The sequence below is a fragment of the Toxorhynchites rutilus genome, chromosome 3 (genome assembly GCF_029784135.1).
Source record: "Toxorhynchites rutilus septentrionalis strain SRP chromosome 3, ASM2978413v1, whole genome shotgun sequence".
NCBI lineage: Eukaryota > Metazoa > Arthropoda > Insecta > Diptera > Culicidae > Toxorhynchites > Toxorhynchites rutilus.
Genome location: NC_073746.1, coordinates 149,839,004 through 149,863,322, shown reverse-complemented (window position 1 = coordinate 149,863,322; position 24,319 = coordinate 149,839,004). Strand labels below are relative to the sequence as shown.

Sequence of the window (24,319 nt, the reverse complement as noted above, 5' to 3'; positions counted from 1 at the left end):
CTCACAATTCTGACAGCACGAATGTGGGTGAAAGATTTCAGAAACATTCCCTGATTGTTTTTCTCTAATTTGTTTTGATTACACAAAATATTACGCATCTACGCATCTTACAGATCAATGTGGCTTTGTTTATATGGTTGGAATAACGTAGATCTGCATTTAACCGGGTGAATATTTTCGGTTGAAACGTTTAAACAAGTGTTATTTTTTAGTGTATTAATCGTGTTATGTTCTCTCGTTCCAGACGTGTTTCCGTTCGTACGATTGTAGTGCTCACATTTGCAGAACTTTTGTGAGAATGAATGATTACTTGTGGGAATTCGCACAGAAGCTTCCAAGCGATAATCACTTCCAGCTTGTACTCAAATCAGCATTATCGTAAGTTCTTAATCTGTAGTAATATTGGGTGGAGACAAGAAGTTAAATGATGATCCTAAAAATAATGGTAGAGGAAATCAGGGTAAAACCGAATAACGTTTTGAGGTGAAATAAATGGGATTGTGGGTAAAATCGACATCCTGTCTTGTTACACTAATTTTTATTTGTTACAATAATTCCAAAATTCTAAGAGGCTATGCGTATACTATGACACTTGAAAAGAAGGGATAGTCGCAAATGATACGCATTTTACCCCTTTGTGGTCGTATTAAACTTTGACATGGATGTCGTACTGGTGGGAATAAATTTCCCTTGTATGAACTGTAATACCATGGACAGACATACAACTGTACTAGCGCTGTACGTGTACAGCGTTGTACAGGTACCACGATAGCATGACACACATACTTTGGTTGTACATTGTACCGCAAGTCAGACTGACAATCAGAAGTTTGAATTTATTGCATTGTATTTTCACCAATATTTCAATGAAAAAGGTTTTTATTTAGCGTCTAAACTATCGAACACAACAAGTATGTTTCCAATCTGAGTTATTAACTCAAGAGAAAGTCAATGAAAAGAATGTATACCAAATGTTTTGATTCGTTTTGTTCATGCTACCCACCACTAACCGTCTATGGCGCTGCGCACAGTACAACTGTAGCCATGTTTTTTTTTTTTTTTTTTTTTTTTTATAGAGGTGAGGAACGCTCTTCCAGCCTTATCTGGGAAGGGATAACCCAGACGTCGAGTGGGGATCGTACCCACAAAAACCAAGCCCTCTACTCGTAGCCTCATTCCCCCCGGGACCACATCTAGGCGACTACTTCAGGGGGCGGCTGTGCTCATGCACTTCACGAGTTTTCAACGCTAACTAGCGTTGATCCTTCCCTTTTTCTCTGTATATCTCATTTACGAATCCGTTGTACTCCGCCGCGCACATCCGTTGCAAAGGATTCCTTTTACCCGTCGAGACGTGTACCGATTAGGAATTGCCCTCCAACTTGACGCGCAACCCGTCACAGTCACCCTCGCGGGGTTTCTCACCTGTCGAGACGTGAACCGATTAGGAAGCGCCCTCCAACTTGACGCGCGCCCCGTCACAGCCACCCTCGCAGGATTTCTCTTCCCAACGGAGCGCCGGTTAGGCAGTGCCCTCCAACATAACGCGCACTCCGTCACAGCAGCTCTCGTAGGGTACACACCGATCTGATGACGCCCTCCTAGGCGCTCGCTTCGTCTAGACGACCCTCGCAGTGTTCCTCCATCCAATCCACCAACAGGCATTGCCAGCCTTTTGTTGTCCTTCTCTCCAGATTCCGCTTACCCGTCGAGACGTGTACCGATTAGGAATTGCCCTCCAGCTTGACGCGCAACCCGTCACAGCCACCCTCGCGGTGTTTCTCACCTGTCGAGACGTGAACCGATTAGGAAGCGCCCTCCAACTTGACGCGCGCCCCGTCACAGCCACCCTCGCAGGATTTCTCTTCCCAACGGAGCGCCGATTAGGCAGTGCCCTCCAACATGACGCGCACTCCGTCACAGCGACTCTCGTGGGGTACAGTCCGTTTCAGCAGCCCTCGCAGTTGTTTCTCTTCTACGGTCAGGGGTTATTACCACGCTGGTCGACCCTCCACTTCCGCTGTAGCTCGGACATGATGTGTACAATTACACTGTTCACAGCGTTCCAGGTGCCCTCCTCGCGACACATTTCCTCCACTATGTTCCCGGCATGAAGGGCAGGCAGCCCCTCGCGTCTTGCGGTGAACCTGGGACACTCGAATACCACGTGTTCTAGTGTTTCCTCCACGTCTTCACACTCCGGACAGAGTGGCGACGTTGCGTGCCCGAACCGGTGCAAATATTGCCTGAAGCAGCCATGTCCAGACAGGAACTGTGTCAGATGAAAGTTCACCTCCCCGTGCTTCCTCATCAGCCAGGTCGATAGTACCGGTATGAGCCCATACGTCCACCTACCTTTCTCCGCCGAGTCCCATTCCTGCTGCCACTTCAAGAGTGATTCTACTCTCGCTGTTTTCCGGATACCTCTGATTTCCTTCCGTCTGTAGCACTCTCCGTCTTCCGCCAGAGTGATGCCAATCGGGATCATGCCGGCGATAACGCAGACTGCCTCCAACGAGATCGTCCTATACGCGCTCGCCACTCGCATCGCCATGAGCCGAAACGTACGGTCCAGTTTTCTACGATTCCGATGGGTTTCGAGAGCCGCAGACCAGGCTGGTGCTCCATACCGCAGTATGGACGAGGATACAGCAGCCAGAAGACGTCTTTTGCTACTGCAAGGTCCTGCGTTATTCGGCATTATTCTCGCTATCGCGCTAATGGACTTCTCTGCTTTCTCGCAGACGTAGTCGACGTGGTTGTTGAAATTCAGCCGGTCGTCGATCATAACCCCCAAGTATTTCTACGCTTAGAAGGTATCACGTGTTCCCCGACTGTAATTTCCGCTCGCTGCACGGCTTTGCAGTTACTCACCAACAATACTTCCGTTTTATTTTGAGCAATCTGCAGTTTCGCTGCTTGCATCCAGTTCTCTACTGAGACGATGGACTCGATTGCAAGCATCTTCACCTCTTCGAGTGTCTCGCCTGCCACTGTGAGAGCGATATCATCCGCGAAGCCCACGATCTCCACGCCTTTGGGAAGCTTCAGATTCAGTACACCGTTATTACGTTCCAGAGCGTTGGGCCCAGGATAGAGCCTTGTGGTACGCCGGCCGTTATATTCAACGTTGTCCGCCCCATGCTCGTCTCGTAGACTAGGACGCGGTTCTGAAAGTAGCTTCCTAGAATTCTGCACAGGTACCCAGGAACCTTCATACGGTGTAGGGACTCGGCGATGGCTTCCCAGCTAGCGCTGTTGAAAGCATTCCTCACGTCGATCGTTACTATAGCACAATGTCGGTCACTCCTCCGCTTTTGCTGTGATGCCTTCTCTGCTTTTTCAACCACTGTCCGGATAGCATCAACGGTGGACCTGCCTTTCCGAAATCTAAACTGCATCTTTGACAGACCATGGTCACTCTCCGTACATTTCGTCAGTCTGTTGAGGATAATCCTTTCCAAGAGTTTCCCGAGCGTATCCAGCAGGCATATAGGCCTATAGGATGTTGGTACCCCCGGGGGCTTTCCTGGTTTTGGCAGCAACACTAACTTTTGGATCTTTCATTTCTTAGGAAAGTGACCATCATCCAGGCATTTCTGTAGCACTATCCTGAAGATGTCCGGGAACGCCTGAATCGCCGTTTTCAAGGCCGCGTTGGGGATTCCGTCGGGGCCGGGCGCTTTCTTTACCTGCAGTCTCTTCGCCACTGCTACCAGTTCTTCATTGGAAACTTGAGAACGTTCGGTAGCTATTTCGGCGTACGGTGTCGGTGACCATACCGTAGGATCATGCATCGGAAATAAACCCTCCACAATGACCTTCAGCTTCTCGGAACACGATTCGACGGGCGTCACAGGTCCTCTGATCTTCGCCATCACGACTCGATACGCGTTGCCCCATGGGTTGGCATCTGCCTCTCGGCACAGCTCCTTAAAACAGTTCGCTTTGCTCATTGTAATTTCCCGTGCTCTCTGAACGCGTCTTCTGGCTCGAAGGCAGCTAGCGCGAAGGTTGCGAAGAGAGTCGTTCCACCAGTAAGCTGGGCGTCTTCCATTTTTTGGTGCAACTTTCCTCGGCATGGTAGTGTCGCATGCTCTCACCAGTAGATCTGTCAACTTTTCTGCGTTCCAATCTGAAACTTCGCTATCTAGACGAAGTGCTTCGACGAAAAGGTCCTTGTCGAAAGCATTCGTCTTCCACTTCCGCTCACAGCTTGTTGTCCTCCGAACTAGCACGTGGTTTCGTTGACCGATTCTGTACCGGATCGCCTGGTGATCACTGTGCGTATACGACTCGCACACTTTCCACTCCGTACTCGCCAACAGCGACGGACTGCAAAAAGTAACGTCGATGATGGATTCGCGCCCATCTTTCCGGAAAGTGCTGATGGTACCTTCGTTCAGTAACGTTAGTTCCAGCTTTGCTAGAGCTTCCAGTAGACTGTACCCTCTGATGTTGGTGCATCTACTTCCCCACTCCACCGCCCAGGCGTTGAAGTCGCCTCCAATGACGATCGGTGTTCTACCAATTAGTTCCTCGGTCATTGCGTCTAGCATCTGGTGGAATTGATCAGTTGTCCATCTCGGGGGTGCGTAGCAACTACACATGAAGATTCCATTAATTTTGGCGATTACGAAACCTTCATGTGAACCTCCAACCACTTCCTGGATAGGATATACTCGGTACGGCTCCGCTATGATTGCAACGTCGCATTTTGTTGCAATGGTTCAGATTGATCTGAATTATCTCCGTTACTGCTCCACTTGAAGCTTCCTGTCGCATGGTCGCTGCCGTTCTCTGGTTTGCAGAGCAGGCATTTCGGTTGCTTCGTGCAGTCTCTCGCCCTTTCTCACCGCATCTCCTGCACAGTTCAGACCTGTCGGGGCCTGTGCAGCTTCTTGCCTGATGTCCAAAGCCCATGCACTGGAAGCATCGCTCCATCTGCTTGGTCACCCGGGGCACCATCTTCAGCGAGCAAACCGACCAGCCAACTTTTATTTTGGTCGTTTCTACCATCTTATTGGCTGCGACTGTTGAGAGCCGTATCGACGCCGTCTGCGTACCACCATACGCCTTCCTCATACGGATCGTCATTGGTGTATTGTCCAGCTTACACTGTTCTATCAACTCGCGCCTTAGCTCCTCGTCTGTCGTGATTTCGTCCAGATTTCTGCATTCGACCACTGATTCCTGGGAAAGAGCCCTCACCTTCACCTCCTCACCGAGCGACTTCGCAACCAGTTCCTTGAAGGCTGAACTTTTGACCGCCGGGTCCCTCTTGAGCTCGAAGAGCATCTCTCCTTTCTGGGTACGCCTGGTTTTCACCACCTTCTCTCCCAGTTCTTTCAACTCCGGATCCTCCCTCACTTTCCGTAGGAGTGATGCATAAGTCACTCCTTCCTTCACCTCGACGATCAGGGCCTCTCCCTTACTTCGCTCGCGTCGGGGCCTAGGTTTTTTTGTCTCCTGCCCCCCTTTCATCTTTTCTTCTTCTTTCGTTTCTCCGTCTGTTTTTCGAAAGTGCGCCATCCACTGCCTTCACCTTCCTTTTTGTTTCCCAGGTTATCATTTTTAACCTTCTTCAGGTCTTCTTCATCCCCTGGGGTATCCCTCTTCCTTTTGTCCGATCGTGGATTTCGTGGCGTCTTCGGCGTCTCCTGTATCTCGACGGACATCTTCACCCTTGCTTCAGCGAGTGCTTTTTCGACAACCTCTGCTCGCGTGATCATCTCCTTCTGTTTACGGTCAGCAGCCGTAACGGCCGATTTGATGCTTGTGACTAAATGTTTTATCTTAGTATGGACATTGTTTTTGTCCTTAATGAACTCGTAGAGTTCGTTCACTTTTTTCTTGACCTCCATCAAGCTTAACCTCCCGACCTGCAGCCCTTCTAAAGAAGTGGTGGTGTTGGCTTTATGCGTTAGCACTTGTATCAGGCTACTCTCTCCTTGTTGTGGATCCTGTTGGTGTCCTGTAGGATTCGCTTTGGCTGTCTGGTTGCGAATTGGTGATCTCTGGAGCTTACCGCTCCTTGCGAACACGCTCGCCTCTCCTGTTGGTGTGTCTTCATTCCCGTCGTTTCGTCTGTTGAATTGTTCCAAGGTATTCATGTCTGTTGGGTCCCAACTTCGGGCCGCTATCTCCGCTCGTTGTACATAGTCGCTATCAGTGATCCCATGGTTATCTATGCAAGCAGTGAGGCCATGCAGGGGTTGACACGGTCCTTCATGGGGACCGTGTTCAGAGCCAGATCAGCACAAGTCAGGAATGTGACATCTGACGCCTAGTACCTAGTGCCTGAGCCTAGACGAGCATCGAACGTACCCGAAGACTTGCTAAGTTATTACCGGGACGGGGGCAATCGCACTATTAGCCCACACGCCGTTTCAGGAAGGTGTCACTCTTCCTTACTCAGGGAACAGGATAGTACGACTGTCAGCCTTCAGCGTCGTGTTGAAATCGTTTCCGTAACGTGTCCATTTTCCATGTCGTAACCAGTATGTCGTAATCAGGATCTTACTGGCGTCGATCCTGATGTGCTTGGCACTCCTTGCGTTGCTCCTGTACACGGTATTTCCCCCGTGCAATCTCCAATAGGCTTTACCGCGCCCTTACTCGCGTTGTCACCCGATAAGTCGCCTCATACGACAGGGACAGGGACCAAGACCCGAAGTGCTATTCTAGGCCGGCAACTCCACGGCGAAACTGTAGCCATGTACAGCGGAAAAATAAGTCGGTACAGGTACAGCGATTGTACCGAGTTGCTTGCATGGTTCTAGCGCTGTACATGGTGACAGACATACAATTTTCGAAGTACAACGTACAAGTACAGCTGTATGTCTGTCATAAGTATAATACATAACCTGACGAGACATGACAATAGGGGGCCCATTCTGGACCACTTTTTCTGTCAAACTCGGACCACAAAATAGCGAGGAAAATCATTATAAAACAATCTATTTTTTCGAAATTACATTTTTTATAATATTATTTCAAACTCGTCAACAAAACTTTTCGAAGCATTTCGGGCAGTGATATATTGTAATTGATAGAACAATACAATCAGTGGTGCCAAACTATGATATCGAGGTGTACTACTATGTATTGAGGCCAGTAGAAAACGCAAAAAACATTAGTTTTAACGTAAAAGTGTACTGTAGCGCACACGTTTGAAACCTTGGAAGAATTCGCGTGTGCAGTGCTGCACTCATGGCCCCAGCGGAATAATTTTTGAGTGCATTACGGAACTCATGGCCATCAAAGTGTTAAACGCTCTGTTATTATTTGGGAATATATAATTTTATCAATATTTCAGTACTGATAGTATTTGAATATCATGGATATCATTATAGGGTCTTATTCTCGTATACATTTCACGGTGAAAACGACTGTCATTGCAAAATCCGCGCGGGAGAGTCGTCCAGGTTGTTCTTACGCTAACTCGTAAAACGAATAAACGAATAAAAGGCCCATAGTCTCTTGATAAATGAAATGAACTATAAATTTAATTCATGTACCTCAACATATCGTACTCCTGCTATAAAACCAACGTTTCCTAGTTTCCTATATCAATCTTTATAGCGACAAATCTCTCTATAACGACATGTTCAAAGGTGCCGACATTTCTCTATAACGACCATTCTCTGTAGCGACACATCTCCGCTCATACATATCAAGGCGCCTAGAAGTATATCCAAAGGTGGGCCAATATGCTAAAACCGCTCTGCAGCCATCTTGGAAGTCTACTGTGTTTTGTTTGTAAACAAAACACAATACGCTTGTGCCCAAGCTCACTCGTGATCAGTCTGTCTCTTTCACGCTTCAAGCAAATCATTCCCCTTCTGCTTTCTTCTGTACAATTTTTATACACCGCTCCCCTAACCAACTTAGTGACGAAACGGCCTCACCTAGTACCATAGACCCGTCTTGATATATATCATCAGAGAAGAGAAGTGGAACTTGAGAGAAAAAAGTGGCAACGATTTGTGGCAAGAAAATGTAAACAGTGAAAAAATTGACAGATGGTTTACGCTCTAAAAATTGAACATAATGTTGAGATGTCTCTAAAAGGGTGGGAGACATCTTATATAAGGTGGGAGGTTTGTATATAATGTTATTAATGTTAGCATCATCATGATAAACACGGCGAATGGGATAGAAATTACCAACTGAAAATTGAGTAGAATATACATATAGACGATGAAACGCTGTGGACTAATATTATAATGCATTTTTATCGGTTTATGTATAATGCATTATCAAAATAAACCCATATGTATTGTAATCATAACTTGCTGTGCTATTCAGAACAACATTTATGGTCGTATTCCACCAATGATGACAAATGTGTAATTTACGAATGAAGCTTCGCCATAGAAACTGAACATTGAATAAAAAAATTAAAATGGGGTAAGAGCATCAGTTGAAATATTTTAAAGCATTCTCATCGGAATAAATTGAATGATACAATAATTATACGACTAAATGATGTATGTACGCTTAAAAACAACATAAAAATATGATTTCTGAATTAATTTCTTTTTTTTTTAGTTTCGAACACACCCCGTAAAAAGCGATTTATATTTTTTTAAATACCCTCTGTTGGTATTGTATCCAGAATTTACAAGGCAATGAAACGTTAACGTCAATTAGTTTCTAGTAATCAGCTTTTTAGTTGCAGGTGAAATTAACCAACTATATTTTTTTAGTATTATGTATATTCCATGCCAAACCGACATAGTGGTTCTCAAATTTTCGTGTAAATTGGTAGTTTTGTTCCTTATCGTTAAATATTAGATTCCATTCCATTTTAGGGTGGTTCAAAAAATCTAGTTTTTCCCCTTTTTTCCAAAAATATATTTTTTTAAAATTCATATCTTTTGAACTACTAAACCGATTCAGATGATCGACATATCAAATGGGCCAGTTAGCTAGGTTTTTTTGAAAAAATACTATACTTGCAACAAAAAATAATTTTGTTTTCTTAATTATTGATCGTAATTGTTCTTTATAGTTTTCATTCAGGGGCGCTATATTTTTTTATATTTTTTCTCGAAAGCTGAGGATTTTTTATATAACATATCCAAAAATGTGTTCTTCTTCGTTTTTAAATTATAATTTTTCAAATTTAATTGATGGTTCAAAAAATATTTTTTCTCCTATTTTCCAAAAATGACGTTTTTCAAAAATTCATAACTTTTGATCTACTGAACCGAATCAGATAATCGACATAGTTAATTTAAGTCAATAATTTCACACTTGCAAATTTTTTTTTTATTTATAAAAAAAACAGATACAATTATTAATCACGAAAACAATTTTTTTTTTCGCTAGTGCAATATTTTTCCAAAAAATTCTAGGCTTTAATTTGATATATCGATCATCTGAATCGCTCTAGCAGTTCAAATGTTATGAATTTTTGAGAATAGGAAAAAGGGGAAGAAATTAATATTCCGAACTATCGGTTAACTTTGAAAAATTATAACTCAAAAAAGAAAAAAGAACATATCTAATTTTTAATAAAAAATGTGAATGTGTAAAAAATCTTCAGTTTTAAAAAAAATATAGAAAAATATAGCGCCGTTGGTGCCGAAACCATGTAAACTATAAAAACGGATTCAATCAAGAATTACGAAAACAAAATTCAAATTTCTTGCAAGTTTGATATTTTTCCAAAAAAAAAGACTAGCTAATTAACTTCAAATGTATTGATCATCTGAATCGGCTTAGTGCAAAATGCAAAACTAAATACTTTTATACAGTGCCTTCATTTTTTGAGGTTAACGTGCAAAGACCCTTCAATAAAAATGGTATTGGAACAACAGAGTAAAACTGACATACAATTATGACGGAGGATTTCTTTTTGATTGGCGCGTGCTCCAACTGGCGAACCGCCAGTTGGAGTGCCTCAACTAAAAAAGCGCCAATAAGCAAATGGTACTGTAAAACTGTGAAAAATATATGAAAAATATACAATCGAAGACTCTTTTTGTGGTTTATGAGTTTGGTCTTTTTAAGTTACTACTAGGCATGTTTGCGGATTAATGGAAAGATATGATATGTTGATCCTTGAAATAAGTTTGAAAGTTAAGAATTGGAAAAAAAATATGAAATTCATGTGAATGGAGACGACTTTTGTGTACAGCACATGCCGCCACTGGGGCCTTTTGCTGATTAAGTAAGTAAGATTTCTTCCAAAACATCATAACTTTACAACCATTGAGTCGATTTCAAAAATCGTCATATCAAATGAAATCTTATTCTTCTATGAATCAACTTCAATCTGTCATTCACGCAAAATCAAAAATGTCATACTACAGAAAAACTTTAATTATAAAGCTTAGAGAATTTGCGACTTAATTTTCCACAATTCGCTCTTTCACACCAAATTTCTATCTTGTCGCAATTTTAAACCTCTCAAATTGAATTGTCAAAATGATAGGTCAAATCGGGGGGTAAATAATTAAGCAAGGGTAATCATGGATCTTTCATAACCATCTCAGCAAAATATTGAAAAAAAAATACCTTTTTTAATTTCTCTTTCAAATTTTGATAAAATTCCACTAAATAGTTAAATAAGGGCAATATAATTATTTGAATAAACTTATGTAATTATAAACATGTTTATATGAACCTTCCCATCTTCTCATTCTTCATTAAAGACCTTGCGTCAGGACAGCTAGAAATCGATACACTCTCAAATCAAGTGTGCCTGAAAAAATTATATTCTTCACGTAAACAAGCGATGAAAATGTGGACACTTTTTAGTCAGTGAATTGTATGGAGTTCCACTGCTGTGATATCATTCTTTATTGCGACAATTTTCAATGCCACTCCATTCATTCACAGTGCTATAATAATTAGCTGAATTAAACTTATAATATGACTATGAACGAAAAAAGCCTATGTTATGTTTTATGAACATTTATCATCTGTTCGCGCTCAACTAATATGAATTTTCGGGTATTGTACGAAAATGGCAACATGATACTCAGCTCAGCTCTCAAAGCACACACACATAGGAAACCTGTAAACTTACAAAAAATAGGGAGAGCTTATTGAAACAAATAAATTGAAACATTGTTGAATAGAAAGCCCGTCCTAGAGAAAAAAAATTGCATTGAAATTAACAAAAAGTCCGAAGTGAATTCAAGGGCAGGAAAATCTTTGACATTAAAAATATCATTGAAAAACTTGAAAAGGACATTAAAAACAAAACATTATCCAATGAATTCCATGTGTCACACGAAACGATTTCATCCATAATAAAAACTAAGAACCAAATTCGTGAATAGGTAAGAATAATGGTTTTAACTACTGTTGTTCAATATACCAAATAAAAAAAAAAAAATGGTATATTGTACAACACAAAAAACTCGCTCGGTCAGGCTTTAGAAAAAAGCTGTTATTTTCCCAGCAGGAGATTTCATATTTCCTCATGTCATAAAATAAAAAGCAGCGAAATTAGAACAAGAATGCGAGCAACGGATGGTTTGAAAAATTCGTTAAGAGGAATGAGATGTCGTTTGAAACTGCAAGTGGCGAAAGTGTAGCTGTTGATATCGGAACTGCTGAGCTGTTCAAATCCGATACGTTACCAATATTGATTGCCCATAAGATATTTTTTAATATGGATGAAACGGGTTTGTTTTTCAAATGCTTACTCAATTAAACTTAGTGCTTCAAAAGTGATAAATGTCACAGGGGCAAACATTCCAAAGAGCGAATCACAGTTGGAATTTCTTGTCATTACTAAGAGTACCAAACCTAGATGATTAAAAAGCAGTGAGAACCTTCCAGTGATTTATAAAAGCAACAAAAAAGACAAATGAGCGCGATGTTTGAAGAATGGATTTTGAAACTAGATGAAAGAAAGGTGTCTGAAGGAACACGTATCATTTTGTTTATTGATAATTGTTCTTGCCATTCAAATATCCAACAAAAATTGAGTAATTGCAGACTGCAATATTTTCCTCCGAAAATGACTTCTGTGCTTCAACCATTTGATATTGCAATAATTATAACATTGAAACTGCACTACCGAAACAAATTAGTTAAGAACTAGCTGAAAGCGATAGAAAAAGATGAAACAATCCACTATTGTTAATTGCTTCGTTAAAGATGGAATTTTGAAGCGCTCGCTGAACAAGGTTTTGATTCTTTTGAAGGTTTCGTTATAAATGATTAATACTTTAAAATATCATATATGGATTAATCGTATTTTCCATTTGTATTTTCCAAACTACGTGACTTTTGACGACAATTTATGCAATTTATGAGCAATTTTGTCTGACATAATAAGAACAGTGCAAGAGTAATCATCTATAGATAACATTGATGATGAAACTCATTTTGTGCCTGACAAAGTAGTTGACATTGGAAGTAATAGCCTACCCTCTCAAAACCTGCCAGAAAATGCTTTCCAAACTATTTATGTTGGTTTATTAACTAAAACAAATTTACCAAAGGAATGTTTTTCAATTTTTTTTATTTAAAGGAAAATGTGTTAGGGGACAAGTGAGGGGGACAATTTGTGTATACATTGTTCAACGTTATGTTTCGAGATTGTCAGAAATCAATTTCCTATAATTTAACTGTTTCGTGTGAACTTGAGGGTTTCTCTCTTTGTAACGACATTTGAATTCTCTATAGCGACAATTCCCTATAACGACGGTCTCTTGCGATGTCGCTATAGAGAGCTTTCACTGTAACAGGAAAATACTAATTGTTTAATATATGCGGCATTTGATTGAATAATTAATACAAAATAGGGTACAGCTCAGAAAATAACATTTTCAAAGAACACATATTTCTGTCATGGGAAAAAAATCTATCGAAATTTTGAAACATTTGGCAACCTTCACATCTTGCTTTTCTGTTATCTAGCACTTGGTCGACAAAAATGCAGAAAGAAGAGTAAGAAGCCAGTTACATAACATAACATGTAAGCAAGGGATAGTAACTTCAAGCAAACAATGGGGACTGATTCGAGATTGCTTTTATGTACAGTGAACTTTTTTTACACTCTAAAAATTGCACCGTTTTGCACTGACAACTGAATGATATTGTCAATTCGTGCGAGATGCTTCAAAAAGCTTGGAATAAATATTGTTTATATATACAGCGAGTTACATTTAATGCGATATTTAGATAATTGAAGAGAACTGTAAGTGACACGTTTGATTGGACATTTTTATCTCTTATTGGACATTTTTGTAAACATCGAGTTCGGGGCCCAAATTATGGCCCCACATTAAAAGTTGCCACCAGACGTCGACACTGTACCACTCACATCGCCAATGTCCAATTACAGGCCAAAATCGCCTTCAATACGACATTGAGTGGTGCCTCGGCATGTCGTATTAATTGTAAATTACTGTATTATATTGTTATTTATGTTCGCATCATAAGCAACGAACACACATTTATTTTCCATTTGCAACAGTATTCATGAGATTACTGCCCAGCAAACATTAAATCATATAACCTGCGTATATACAGCATTATATATCCCATATTCGGGTGGTATATCAGGGTGTTGACTACCTTGAAAATCCTTGAAAATCAGGGAATATCAGGGAATTCGAACAATGTCAGGGAAAATCAGGGTATATCAGGGAATTTCGTAACCTATCTGGAAAAATTAAATTTTGATTATTTCAGAAATTAGAAAATTTTGATGCCACCAAAAGCTGAGGTCTAGGGCGTGATAAAATGAACTTTATGATGATGTTTGGCTTTGTCCTGTTTTCTAAATCTAAGCTTTCTCGTTGGTTTCGACGAGTCTTTGAACATGACTACAAAGAGTCTGCAGATGGATCTGAATGTCAGATATTGGGATGAAGAAGAGATGAAGGTGGTAAATCGTTGCATGACGTCAATGTTCTTGGGGCGTTACCAAACATCAGAGATCAACTTGCAGCTTTTAAAGAATGTCTGGGAATTATATATTTGAACAAACTTCTTCTTGTGTCGATAAACGGTACCAACGTGAAATGGTCATATTACGTGGGCTGCCACTGGACTTTCAATATGGAGAAGAAAACTCTTGAATTTGGGTACCTTCGGATTGCATATTTTACACGGTTCATCAATAGATTGATGGATACAAAAAAGCCGCTAAAATTTAACGACAGGCACATCTTGAAACTTCGTCTGGGATGTCGAACACTGGTTTTAAAGCATCCAATGCATCCTTGATCTTGCCGTCATTGTTTCTGATAGAAAAAAAAACTGGTGGAAAACAGTTCGAGAAACTTTTGAGTATTAACCCTATTGATCTTTTTGATATTTGACAGATATTGAAAGTATCAGTGGGGCTCCAGCAGACTTAGTACTGAAACAATATTGATAGCAACAAAACAACAAGTTTGCTCACTATGATCCGAAAAATGAACAACTGGAGCATTTTTGTGGAAACCCCATCGGTTGAGCTAGTTAATTCAACGTGTCCGAAATTCGCATTCTATTTATCTAGAAGACAAGAAAGAAGCTTCTGCGTTAAATGAGTTAATTAATGAGTATGTTAATGAAACGGCTACGAGAAGCAGAAGCGAAATTTTTGGAGGTGAAACAAAGAAAACTTTGGGAAACACACAGAGGGGAGCCGAAAGATTGCCAGAAACAGCATTTCGTTGAAATCGTAACCTTATCGTGAAATTGATCCGAATCAAATTGATATTACTCATTCTATGCTAGTGTTTTAGATCCCTTCAAGATAACTTTGAACTGCATTAGCTGACTAAAATTTCATTGTTTAAGCTGACTAAATATTTTAGGAACTACAGCTAAAGTACTAGTAGAGACCTTGATTACTAGTCTACATCTGGAATTTTACTGAAAAATTACTGGAAAATCAGGGAATGTCAGGGAATTTTTTTTCGGGTTTTGAGTCGACACCCTGTATACGATGCACCTAACTGACAATCTCTTTCAGATTAGAAGACACGAAGCCGGTTTTTAAATTTAAAATTTGAATGAAAATTTTACCATGTTATTCAATTACTTGAAACACGTATTTCTGACTTTCATTCAACCATATGGCTATACAATTCCAACATTGTTATTGATTTTTTTCATTATAATATAAAGTTGTCTTCATAAACAATTTTCGTATGAGACTTTTTCTCCACCAATGTTCTTAATTTAAATAGAATACTAATTTGATATGGAAAAGCTAATTTTCATTAATAATTTTAATTTTGAAATCGTTCACTCCGACTGAAAATTAACTATTCTTCAACGCTCTAGTGAACTAAGCTCAATGCCGTCAACGCGGATCGCTGTTTTGAAGAAAACAAATACTTTTGACGTTTGAGATGTTGGCATCAAAAACATGGCAGGTGCCATACAGCTGGAAAACTCCGATACGAGCGTGATTCCCATTCAAAAGACAAATTTAGAGTCGTTTCATTTCGGCGAAAACGAACATTATACACTGGAGTCGCTTTTTAAGCGAGGGATACGTGCCGCGTATTAAAAACCGCGTAAATTTCAAATTCCGTGTAAAAATCTTACAAACTGTGAATTAATAGTTTAAAATGCAACCCATATTCTAACAATTGATTAACTGATTTTTTTGCATGCTACAATCATGATATCTGTTTCACCTTGGAGTTGATGAACTGCAAAGTTTAAAGCCTCTCAAAAACAAACAATCGAATCGAATGCTTCACCTTTTGTTTCTCAGTTACTAATCAATGATACAATACAAACTTGTTTCGTGAAAAGTCACATCAATTAGCAAATTAAATATGTTTAGACAGGAGTCACTTTTTACGCGGTTGAAACGTGCCGCATTGAAAACGCGTAAATTTCGAAACCCGCGTGAAAAAACCGCGTATGTGCTAATTGATGTGACTTTTCACGAAATAAGTTTGTATTGTATCACTGATTAGTAACTGAGAAATGAAAGGTGAAATATTCGATTCGATTCTTTGTTTTTGAGGGATTCTGAGATTTACGCGTTTTTTACGCGGATTTTGGAATTTATGCGGTTCTTTTATATTTTATCTAAACGCCTCACGCATCCCCCGCGTGAATAGCGCCTCCAGCGTAACATGTTACAAAGTGTAAGTAACGTTCATGATTTGTGTGTGACTACATAATTGAATTGTTAATCTTTATGCTAGAATTTAAGATCTAGAAAGTGCGTTACATTTGATTTTTAACGTTGGTCGTTTTTTATTAAGGATGCCAAATCGGAAAACATGTCACGTTTTCATGAAAAAGTTTCAATGATAATAACTATTTTTGCTATGAAGGAATTCTAATAATACGCATACAAATTGGACTGGGAATTTTTTAAGATTTGATGGATATGTCATAATTCTCAACCCAACCAAACGGTTTAAATTGCGGCAGAGTTAATGCTAAACTTCTGACGCATTCTCAAATGACATCCGATGTGATGGTGGAGCGAATTGAATAAAATGATTTCGTAGTACTACGTCAACAAATCGTCGTTTTTTTGTAGAATGATCATGTTTTGAATTTGACACCTCATCCAATTCTGCACAGTAGACTTCGTACACTTCCTGGACGCTGCTCATTAATTCTTCCTGAAGTCTGTCATGTTCCCAGACGTTGCCCATCCTTCTTGAATATGCCCTTGTCGATTGCCCAGTATCGTTCGATTGGTCGCTCGTTTGGGGACAATTTAGTGGGTTTATTTCTTTTTCGACGTCCATGATGTTTTCCGCAAACCACTGGAGAGTAGATTTGGAGTAATGAGCCGAATAAGGAAGGCAGGTTATGCTTATGGTTAGATAATTGAAGCATTCTTTTCTTCGTGTATGCGTCCAAATACATTTGTAATTTCAGGGTTCCTTTTGTGGGAAAGATAGAAGATCGCAAGTCACATGTGCAAATTTCCACCGCAAAAGACTTGTCCGTAGTCGGTACACTTTCCCCAACTGATTTAGTGTACAACTGAGGCTCTGGCAGCGTTCTGGAGTTCTCTTTGCCATATGTCTCGTCGTTGAAAATGCAGTAGTTGGGATCAACCAGAATACGCTCATAATGCTTTTGAATCCTCGTTTCCGTCGTTATGTTGCTGTTCTATAATTTGTTTGGGTGCTTTCGGTTTCTGTAGGATGCAGATCGAATATAATTCACGACTCTGGTCCACCCATGTGACCTTTTTCTATTCCCCAAGATTAAATCCGTGTTGAAAGGTATCCGATTTCAGTCCGTGGAAGAGGCGAAGGAAAAAGCGATGCTGCTTTTAAACGCGATCACAAAAGAAGAGTTTCAGCCTTGCTTCAAACAATGGAAAAAAACGTATGGAAAGGTGTGTGAGGAGCCAAGGGGAGTATATTGAAGGGGAGCATATCGTTGTACCGTAATTTTTAAAATATAACCCTTTTTCGTAACCTGTCTCGTTATTTAATAGCCATTTGAAGGCTGAATAAACGTTGGATTTAAGTGAAATTGGCCCATTAGATTGTCTTTTGAATTCTTTATATCACCATTCGAAACTAGTCTATTTTTTAATGCATACGTTATATTCCCTTGATGATTGTTGACTTCTTATCTGACACTGATTTTCTGAATCGAAGTAAATCTCGAATTTATTTAATAAAATTAATTTTTTCGCCCGAATAATCTAGCGTAAGAGCTTGTGGTGCCACAGATCTGGATAAAACCAATAACAAATGGATGTGTCGGAAGTGCAAAACACTGTGGATGCATGGACAATTTCAAGTAGAGGAAATACCTGCTACGGAAAAGCTTTCTGGATTAGTGGAAAAACTAGAAAATAAACCATGCTGTAATAAGAAACAGCAAAATTTTAAGAATTACCTAGAAAGCAGAAAACGAACAGTTGTTGTAAGTATATTTTTCTTATATTATAAGTTTTTTTTCATTTTTGACTTAGGATTACGTCTTTCAATTCTATATTGGGGTGTAAGCTCAAAGTTTCGAAAACGAGAGCGTTACGCCGGACCAACAAGATTTCGAGCGTTAATACTTCCTAAACAACTGAACGAAAAAGTATGATAAATACTTCATTCTGAAGATAAAATGTCTACGCGTTATATGCTTGTTATTTATTGATCCAAAAACTTGTTTCAATAGCTTTAAAATTGCTTCCAATTTCTATTTTACAGAAACGACAGGTATCATCTTTCAATTTACCTAGTTTCTGTAGGTGGTAATTACTTGGACAATGTCCTGTCACTAGTGCATAAGTCATTTTTTTTGTTAGACTGAGAAGTCTTTCAGTTACTTTTTTACTTGGTGATATAAATGGGTTAGCCTGTCGAGCTACTGTACTATGTGTCCTGATGCCATCAATCTTTGATTTTGCCCATTTCTTTAATTTAATTTTGAGGGTACATTCAGGAGCTTCACAAAATAGTTCCGGTCCTAGGAATGGTTTCGATGATCCACGTCTAGCTAACAAATCTGCTCTTTTATTACCTTCAATTCCACAGTGCCCTGGAACCTAGAATAGGTTCATTGCACTTTTTTTGAATACACTCCCAAAGAAGTTGAATACACTCCCAAACTAATTTAGAAGTACAGGTAACTGACTTCAATGCTTTTAATGCAGCTTGACTGTCAGAAAAAATGTATATGTTTGCATGTCTATAGTTGCGCCTTAGAAAAATTGTTGCACATTCAATAATTGCCTGTACTTCTGCCTGAAATACAGTTGGCTACTTGCCCATTGAAATTGATATGTTCACTCCAGGACCGGTTAATCCAGCCCCGGCTCTTTCGTTTAATCTGGAACCATCAGCGTAGAAAATTATAGATCAGGTCCCCCTGACTCCCATTCAGTGCGGCTTGGCTCAGTCACATTGAATAGTCGTTCAAAGTTGTATTGCCTGCTCATCCAGTCCTCCTGAGCTAGTATCGGATTATTTTTGAATTCCTTTAGAATACTTAAATGACCCCTAAGGTCTCCATCAAAGAACTGTTTTGTTCTTCTCAACCTTAGTGCGTTTTTTTCCGCCTCCAATTGAACGAATAGATATAAGGGAAGTTGAATCAACATTGCTCCTAGTGCTCTAGATGGCGTACTTCGAATTGCTCCTGTGATGGAAATTGTAGCTAACCTTTGTAATTTTCTTAGCTTTTCCCGAGCATGCTTAGCTTTTGTTTTGGGCCACCAAACTAAAGGCGCATATGTTATTCTAGGTCTCACTATAGCAGTGTAGATCCAGTAGATCATTTTAGGTCTAAGTCCCCATTTGTTACCGAATGTGTTTACTAATCCATAATGCAATTGTAGCCTTATGTATTATTTCATCTAAATGCGAGCTCCAATTGAGCTTGCTATTGAAATTTACTGAGTGGTGTCGATTTCAAATATTGCGATTTGATATAGTCATCAATTAGTTTCTCCATTGATTTCAGCATAAATGACGAAAGACTAATAGGCCTAAACGACTTTGGCCTTTTTTTAAAATCTTTTTTTTATTAGCTTTAGGAATATAGTTCAATCGTAAGCTAGTTTTGAACATTTCAGTTAAGTAGGGCACTACAGTTCCTCCACTTTTCTGGATCATCACAGGACGGATCCCATCATTACCCGGTGATTTAAAAGGATCAAATGAATTTATTGTATGTGGATCTATGCGAGTCGTCCTATCACTCAAGACCGGTAGTGATCCTGGAAAATGAACTTGTGTCATTAAACTCAAGGTCTCCGATGCATTAGAAGTGTACTTTCCGTTCTCTTTTTTAGAGTTCCAAAACCATTAGAATGATCATTTTCCAAAACTTTTTGTTATCTTGCAACGACTGGAGTACATTCAATATTATCATAGGTGTGCCTCCAATTTTTGCGTTTAGATCTTCTGATCTCTTTATTATACGAAGTGAGTGCTTTCCTATATCCATCCCATTGCGAAGTACGCTTTGCTCGGTTAAACATTTTTCGAGTGTGTTTTCTTAGATTTTCCTCTATTTTAGTTGTAGCATAAATAGAGGTTTTTTTTCGAGTTCCTCACTAGTTTTAATACTTTTTTCCGATAAGCTACCCCCCCCCACCGCTAGATAGGAATAGTAAAGTTCCCAGTTTGATTTCCTGGGATCCCTAAAAGTTTCTCTAATAATATTATTCACTTTATAGTCAAACATTATGTGTTTGTGACCGGACAGCGATATTTCTTCAGAAACATGCCAATAAAATATGTTTTCAGAGAAAGTATCACTGCAAAATGTCAAATCCAAAACTTCCTGCCTCATGCAGTTCATAAAAGTTCAGTTGGTTCCTTCATTGCAAATATTTACATTATTGGTTGTCAAATATTGTGATAAACACTCACCTCTTGTGTTAAAATCTGTGCTGTTCCATATCGTATGATGAGCGTTCAAATCGCACCCGATGATGAATGCTTTATTCTGAGATCTGCAGAAAGCAGGGCTCAGCATAGTCATAGTCAACTGAGGATAGTCGACTGACTAACCGACTGACTATATCCACAGTAAGTCGGTAAATGACTTTTGGCTCTTCACGCAGTTTCTCCGCCAAAACGACTGTCAGTCGTCAGTCGGGCGTTTAGTCGCTATTTCCCTCTACCGACTCGACTATATCATTCCATTCTTCCCAGTCAAATTGTCCTCATTGCATTTTGAAATGACTTCCCCCAAAACAAATTCGTTCCTCTCTCTCTCTCCCATGCACGTTTGCATGCATCGATGTTTGAGTTCACCGTGGCACCGTGGTGGCTACAGGTGAGCTAGATTTTATTGTAGCGTACACGAAAACTACTCACACGTATAAAATAACGTGCAGTGTGTGCGCGCTATTTTGCACGCCTAATACTAACTAATACTAATGCGAGGACCTTTATAGCATACTTGATAAATGTCTAAGTTCGTTGGTTTGAGTTCACGATGGGTAGAAAAAAAACCGTCCATTGATGGGGTAACTACTTTTTTGCATCAGGAATCAAGTTTTCGTTCCTCTTTATATGGACGTGCGTATGAAGAGGCAGATTTGTATTCATTAGTCGAGTCAGTTAAAATAAAGACTGACTGGACTAGTTCACCAGTCATCCTCGCTAGTCAGCGCTAGTCAATTCATTTTCTAGTCAATTCATTTTCTAGTCAAGTCATTTTTTATTGGCGGCGACTGTCGAAGCAGTTCTAGTCGATGCGAAGCTACTGGGAGTAGAGTCGGTCTTCATTTTTCACCTTCGAAGATTTCGGGCCCTGACAGAAAGACGCCGTTGGAAGCGGCGGTGTCTCGCACGCAAATCTGGGATCCACTGATTGTCCGGTTAGTTTGAAACATAGGATACGATCCTTTAGCAATGTCCGACGGAGCTCTAGCGAGCGTCGGACGGTATACGTCTGCCCGGGGCGTTACGTTTGCCTTTGGCGATACGTTTGCCCGGTTAATTCTTGTTTTGAAATACAATACCGTGCCACAATATTTATAGCCTACTACACTCTTTATGAGTGGTGGTTTCTGTTGCAGTCGTTTTCTCCTGCGCTTTATTCCGGGAATCGAATCCGTTCATTATAACTTCGCTTATATTGACCTACTACCTACCTGAAGTTTATCAAATCAAGCAAATTTTCGGTTAGTGAAGTACGTACATTTGGGAGATGCAATAACTTTAGAGGGAAGTGTAATATAGATTGATCGCTTGACAATTCTTCCGTTCACATATTTTGCAAGTCCACGGTAAATGGATGAGATGGCCAAGACATCATGTCATACGTCAAAGGATAACGAACGGTCAGACTTAGGCATTAGATTTACTTACTACAAGGAACGTAATCTATCACAATGCATGAATTGACCTAAATTGGGATTTGTTTGCAATTGAATTCGTAAATTGGTTCATTCATTCACTAGTTTAATAAATTATCTAATCGATACACACAAATGATGGCTTTGCGCAGTTGCGATATCGTACCCAATGAGGAATATCCGCGGTGCGAGTTTTGCTAGTTGAAAAATAACAAGTTGTTTTCAAATAAATCGTAACGGGTGAGTAAAATCATTATTCACAACGATGGTTAGTCAAAAAATTATGAAGGGTTATGTCCAAGACACGACCGCACCGTTGACGTAGAATTACCCAATTATTTTATTCAATTCGTTTGTTTTTACTTGTGTTTTTTTTTCAAAAATGCTTCAGAAATATACAGGGTTTTTCAACTTTAAATTCCGAAAGTAAATTGAAATAAAACACACTTAGAATTCGAATTTCGATGAAACTTTTATGACCATATTCGGTCGTGTTGTGTGGCACGTGGCGCCGTCCTGCTGAAACCACATGTCATCCGTATCCATATCTTCAATTTGTGGCAAAAAAAATCGGTTAACATGCGGCCATAGCGCTCACCATTCACAGTTACCGTCTCGCCGTCCTCATTTTCGAAGAAATACGGCCCGATGACTCCACCAGACCATAATGCGCACCAAACAGTGACTTTTGGCGGATGCAATGGCCTCTCAACAATCACGTGTGGATTTTCTAAGCTCCATATACGGAAATTTTGGGTGTTCACATAGCCACCGAGCTCGAAATGTGCCTCATCGCTGAAGAAAATTTGATGCGAAAATTCAGCATTTTGCTGCTGTTGTTCGTTCACCCAATCGACGTATGTCCGACGCATTCCATGGTCACCACGCTCTAATTTTTGTACCAGTTGGACTTTATATGGATGTAGGTGCAAGTCCAAATGCAAAATTCGCCACAATGATGTGTTTGACAAGCCCAATTGCTGAGCACGCCGTGGAATCGAAACATTCGGGTCATCCTCCACACTGGCAGCAACAGCAGCAATATTTCCGGCCGAGCGCACATTACGATGATGCACAGGTTTCACAATATCCGCTACGGATCCAGTTTGTTCGAATTTACGCACTACATTAGCGATTGTGTGCTCTGTAGGCTGTCCATGACGACCAAAATCCGTCCGTAATGCTCGAAAAACATTTGCCGGTATGTCAAACGGTTGTCAGCGCAGGGCTGTATACTTTCGGAAGCCCGAAATGGAAAACCCTGTAGAATATTTCATTGTGTTGTTTTGTAGAAGCAGTAAAGATGGTTGATACCAATCATGGCTTAGAATCATCAATTTTTTTTATTTTCATGATCGAGTGGTAGCAATTTCCGTTTTAATTGAATCTTTTTTCGTGAAGGTAAGTTGTTTGGAATTTCTCTGGTACACGCGTATCTTTAAACTTGCCGTTTAACACGTTAAGCCTCGCGTCGGTCGGTCCTCACCTCACCGCTCACCGCTCAGACTACATTCAAGACGTGCTATTCGGCATAGAAATACCACCTTTAGTACTTAGACGACACGATGTTTAGAAACATTAGTGTCATTGATGAATAAGAATAATGTACCTTTTTGATTCTCGTATCACGTGGCAACTCCACATTAACATTCAGTATGATATTTTGACAGAAATACACCTGCAAACTTTGCTCGTACAAAACACGTATTGCGTTAAAAGCGGAAAGCAATGCTCGACCGTTGGTAGGCCAAAGCAAGAAGGAAGTTCCCACTGTGGTTGCTGCAAGTAGCGGCAACAAAAAGAAACGCAAACACAAACGTGATCCAACAGCAGGACTCACAATACCGACGGCGGTGGCTGATTCCCGTGCTGCTGGCAAGTTTAAACAACCAACAGCATTCAATAACAAGCAATCCAGTCAACTTCACGCTCTGGCAGCTAGGCTAAAACAGAAATCAAATGGAGCAATGCAAACGATCGATCGATTGAAACTATTGTTAAAGTAGGATTCATTTTACTTTATTCATGTTATATCTTCAAATAAACAAACACAGGACAGTGGAACAATCAACGATGAGATTGTGTGATTATGACAATAAATAGTACCAATGACAAAAAATATATTATAAAAAATGAATATGTGGATTGCTAATTTAATTGATGACAGCATGAGCGGTACTAGCGCCTAATATCTTGGATTGAATCATGGATTACGCAATTAAAGCTAAACGTTGGTTGGTGGTTGGCTGTGTATTTCTCAGATGATCACTTCAGTTCAGTGGGATCTGCTCTTTGACGATCTGAAAGGTAACAAAAAATAATTGTATTTAATCCTATGATTTTTATATTATGTCAAATATTTGAGTTTTTGAACTGTCTAGATGTAAAATGATAAAAGTAAGCATTCGACTTACTTGTCGGATTGTTTGCTTCATATCCTGGAATTCTAGAGCATGAAAATGTTATCTGTAAGCGGTCAATTCTGTTAAGAGTTAGTGCTGTTCAAAGTAACTTTAAGTTCATTGAGTCAACAAAAAAAAAAAACCACTACAAGATCGTTATGAAAGTCTTTTCTTTCGTCATCGGTGCGAGTGAGAGGTT

The 24,319-nt window shown here is 39.9% G+C and overlaps 2 protein-coding genes and 1 pseudogene across 13 annotated transcripts in view; 2 read left to right on the top strand and 1 right to left on the bottom strand.

Moving 5' to 3' along the window:
- Positions 1 to 7: 7 nt before the first annotated feature.
- Positions 8 to 23,851, top strand: LOC129779809 (uncharacterized). 2 transcript variants are annotated; one of them, XM_055787519.1, is made up of 4 exons: positions 8 to 167; positions 245 to 378; positions 17,613 to 17,832; positions 23,389 to 23,851. In XM_055787519.1, exons 2-4 carry the CDS (start codon positions 299 to 301, stop codon positions 23,722 to 23,724), a joined length of 636 nt encoding a protein of 211 aa, XP_055643494.1. In that variant the 5' UTR covers positions 8 to 167; positions 245 to 298; the 3' UTR covers positions 23,725 to 23,851. The 2 variants fall into 2 exon arrangements, with proteins under 2 accessions (XP_055643494.1, XP_055643495.1); XM_055787520.1 differs by having other exon boundaries at positions 66 to 180.
- Positions 21,859 to 22,020, top strand: LOC129780968 (U4 spliceosomal RNA; annotated as a pseudogene).
- Positions 23,713 to 24,319, bottom strand: part of LOC129779805 (E3 ubiquitin-protein ligase lubel) — a 52,804-nt gene continuing 52,197 nt past the window's right edge. For all 11 annotated transcript variants that reach the window (XM_055787505.1, XM_055787504.1, XM_055787514.1 and 8 more), the window contains one exon: positions 23,713 to 24,018. In XM_055787505.1, the coding sequence (XP_055643480.1) occupies positions 23,989 to 24,018 (30 nt within the window). In that variant the 3' untranslated portion in view covers positions 23,713 to 23,988. The remainder of the gene's footprint in view (positions 24,019 to 24,319) is intronic.

Coding starts and splice junctions, on each gene's coding strand:
- LOC129779809 (XM_055787519.1), top strand. CDS start 299: ATGAATGATTACTTGTGGGAATTCGCACAGAAGCTTCCAAGCGATAAT. Junction 379..17,612: donor GTACTCAAATCAGCATTATC/GTAAGTTCTTAA, acceptor CGAATAATCTAG/CGTAAGAGCTTGTGGTGCCA. Junction 17,833..23,388: donor GCAGAAAACGAACAGTTGTT/GTAAGTATATTT, acceptor ATATTTTGACAG/AAATACACCTGCAAACTTTG.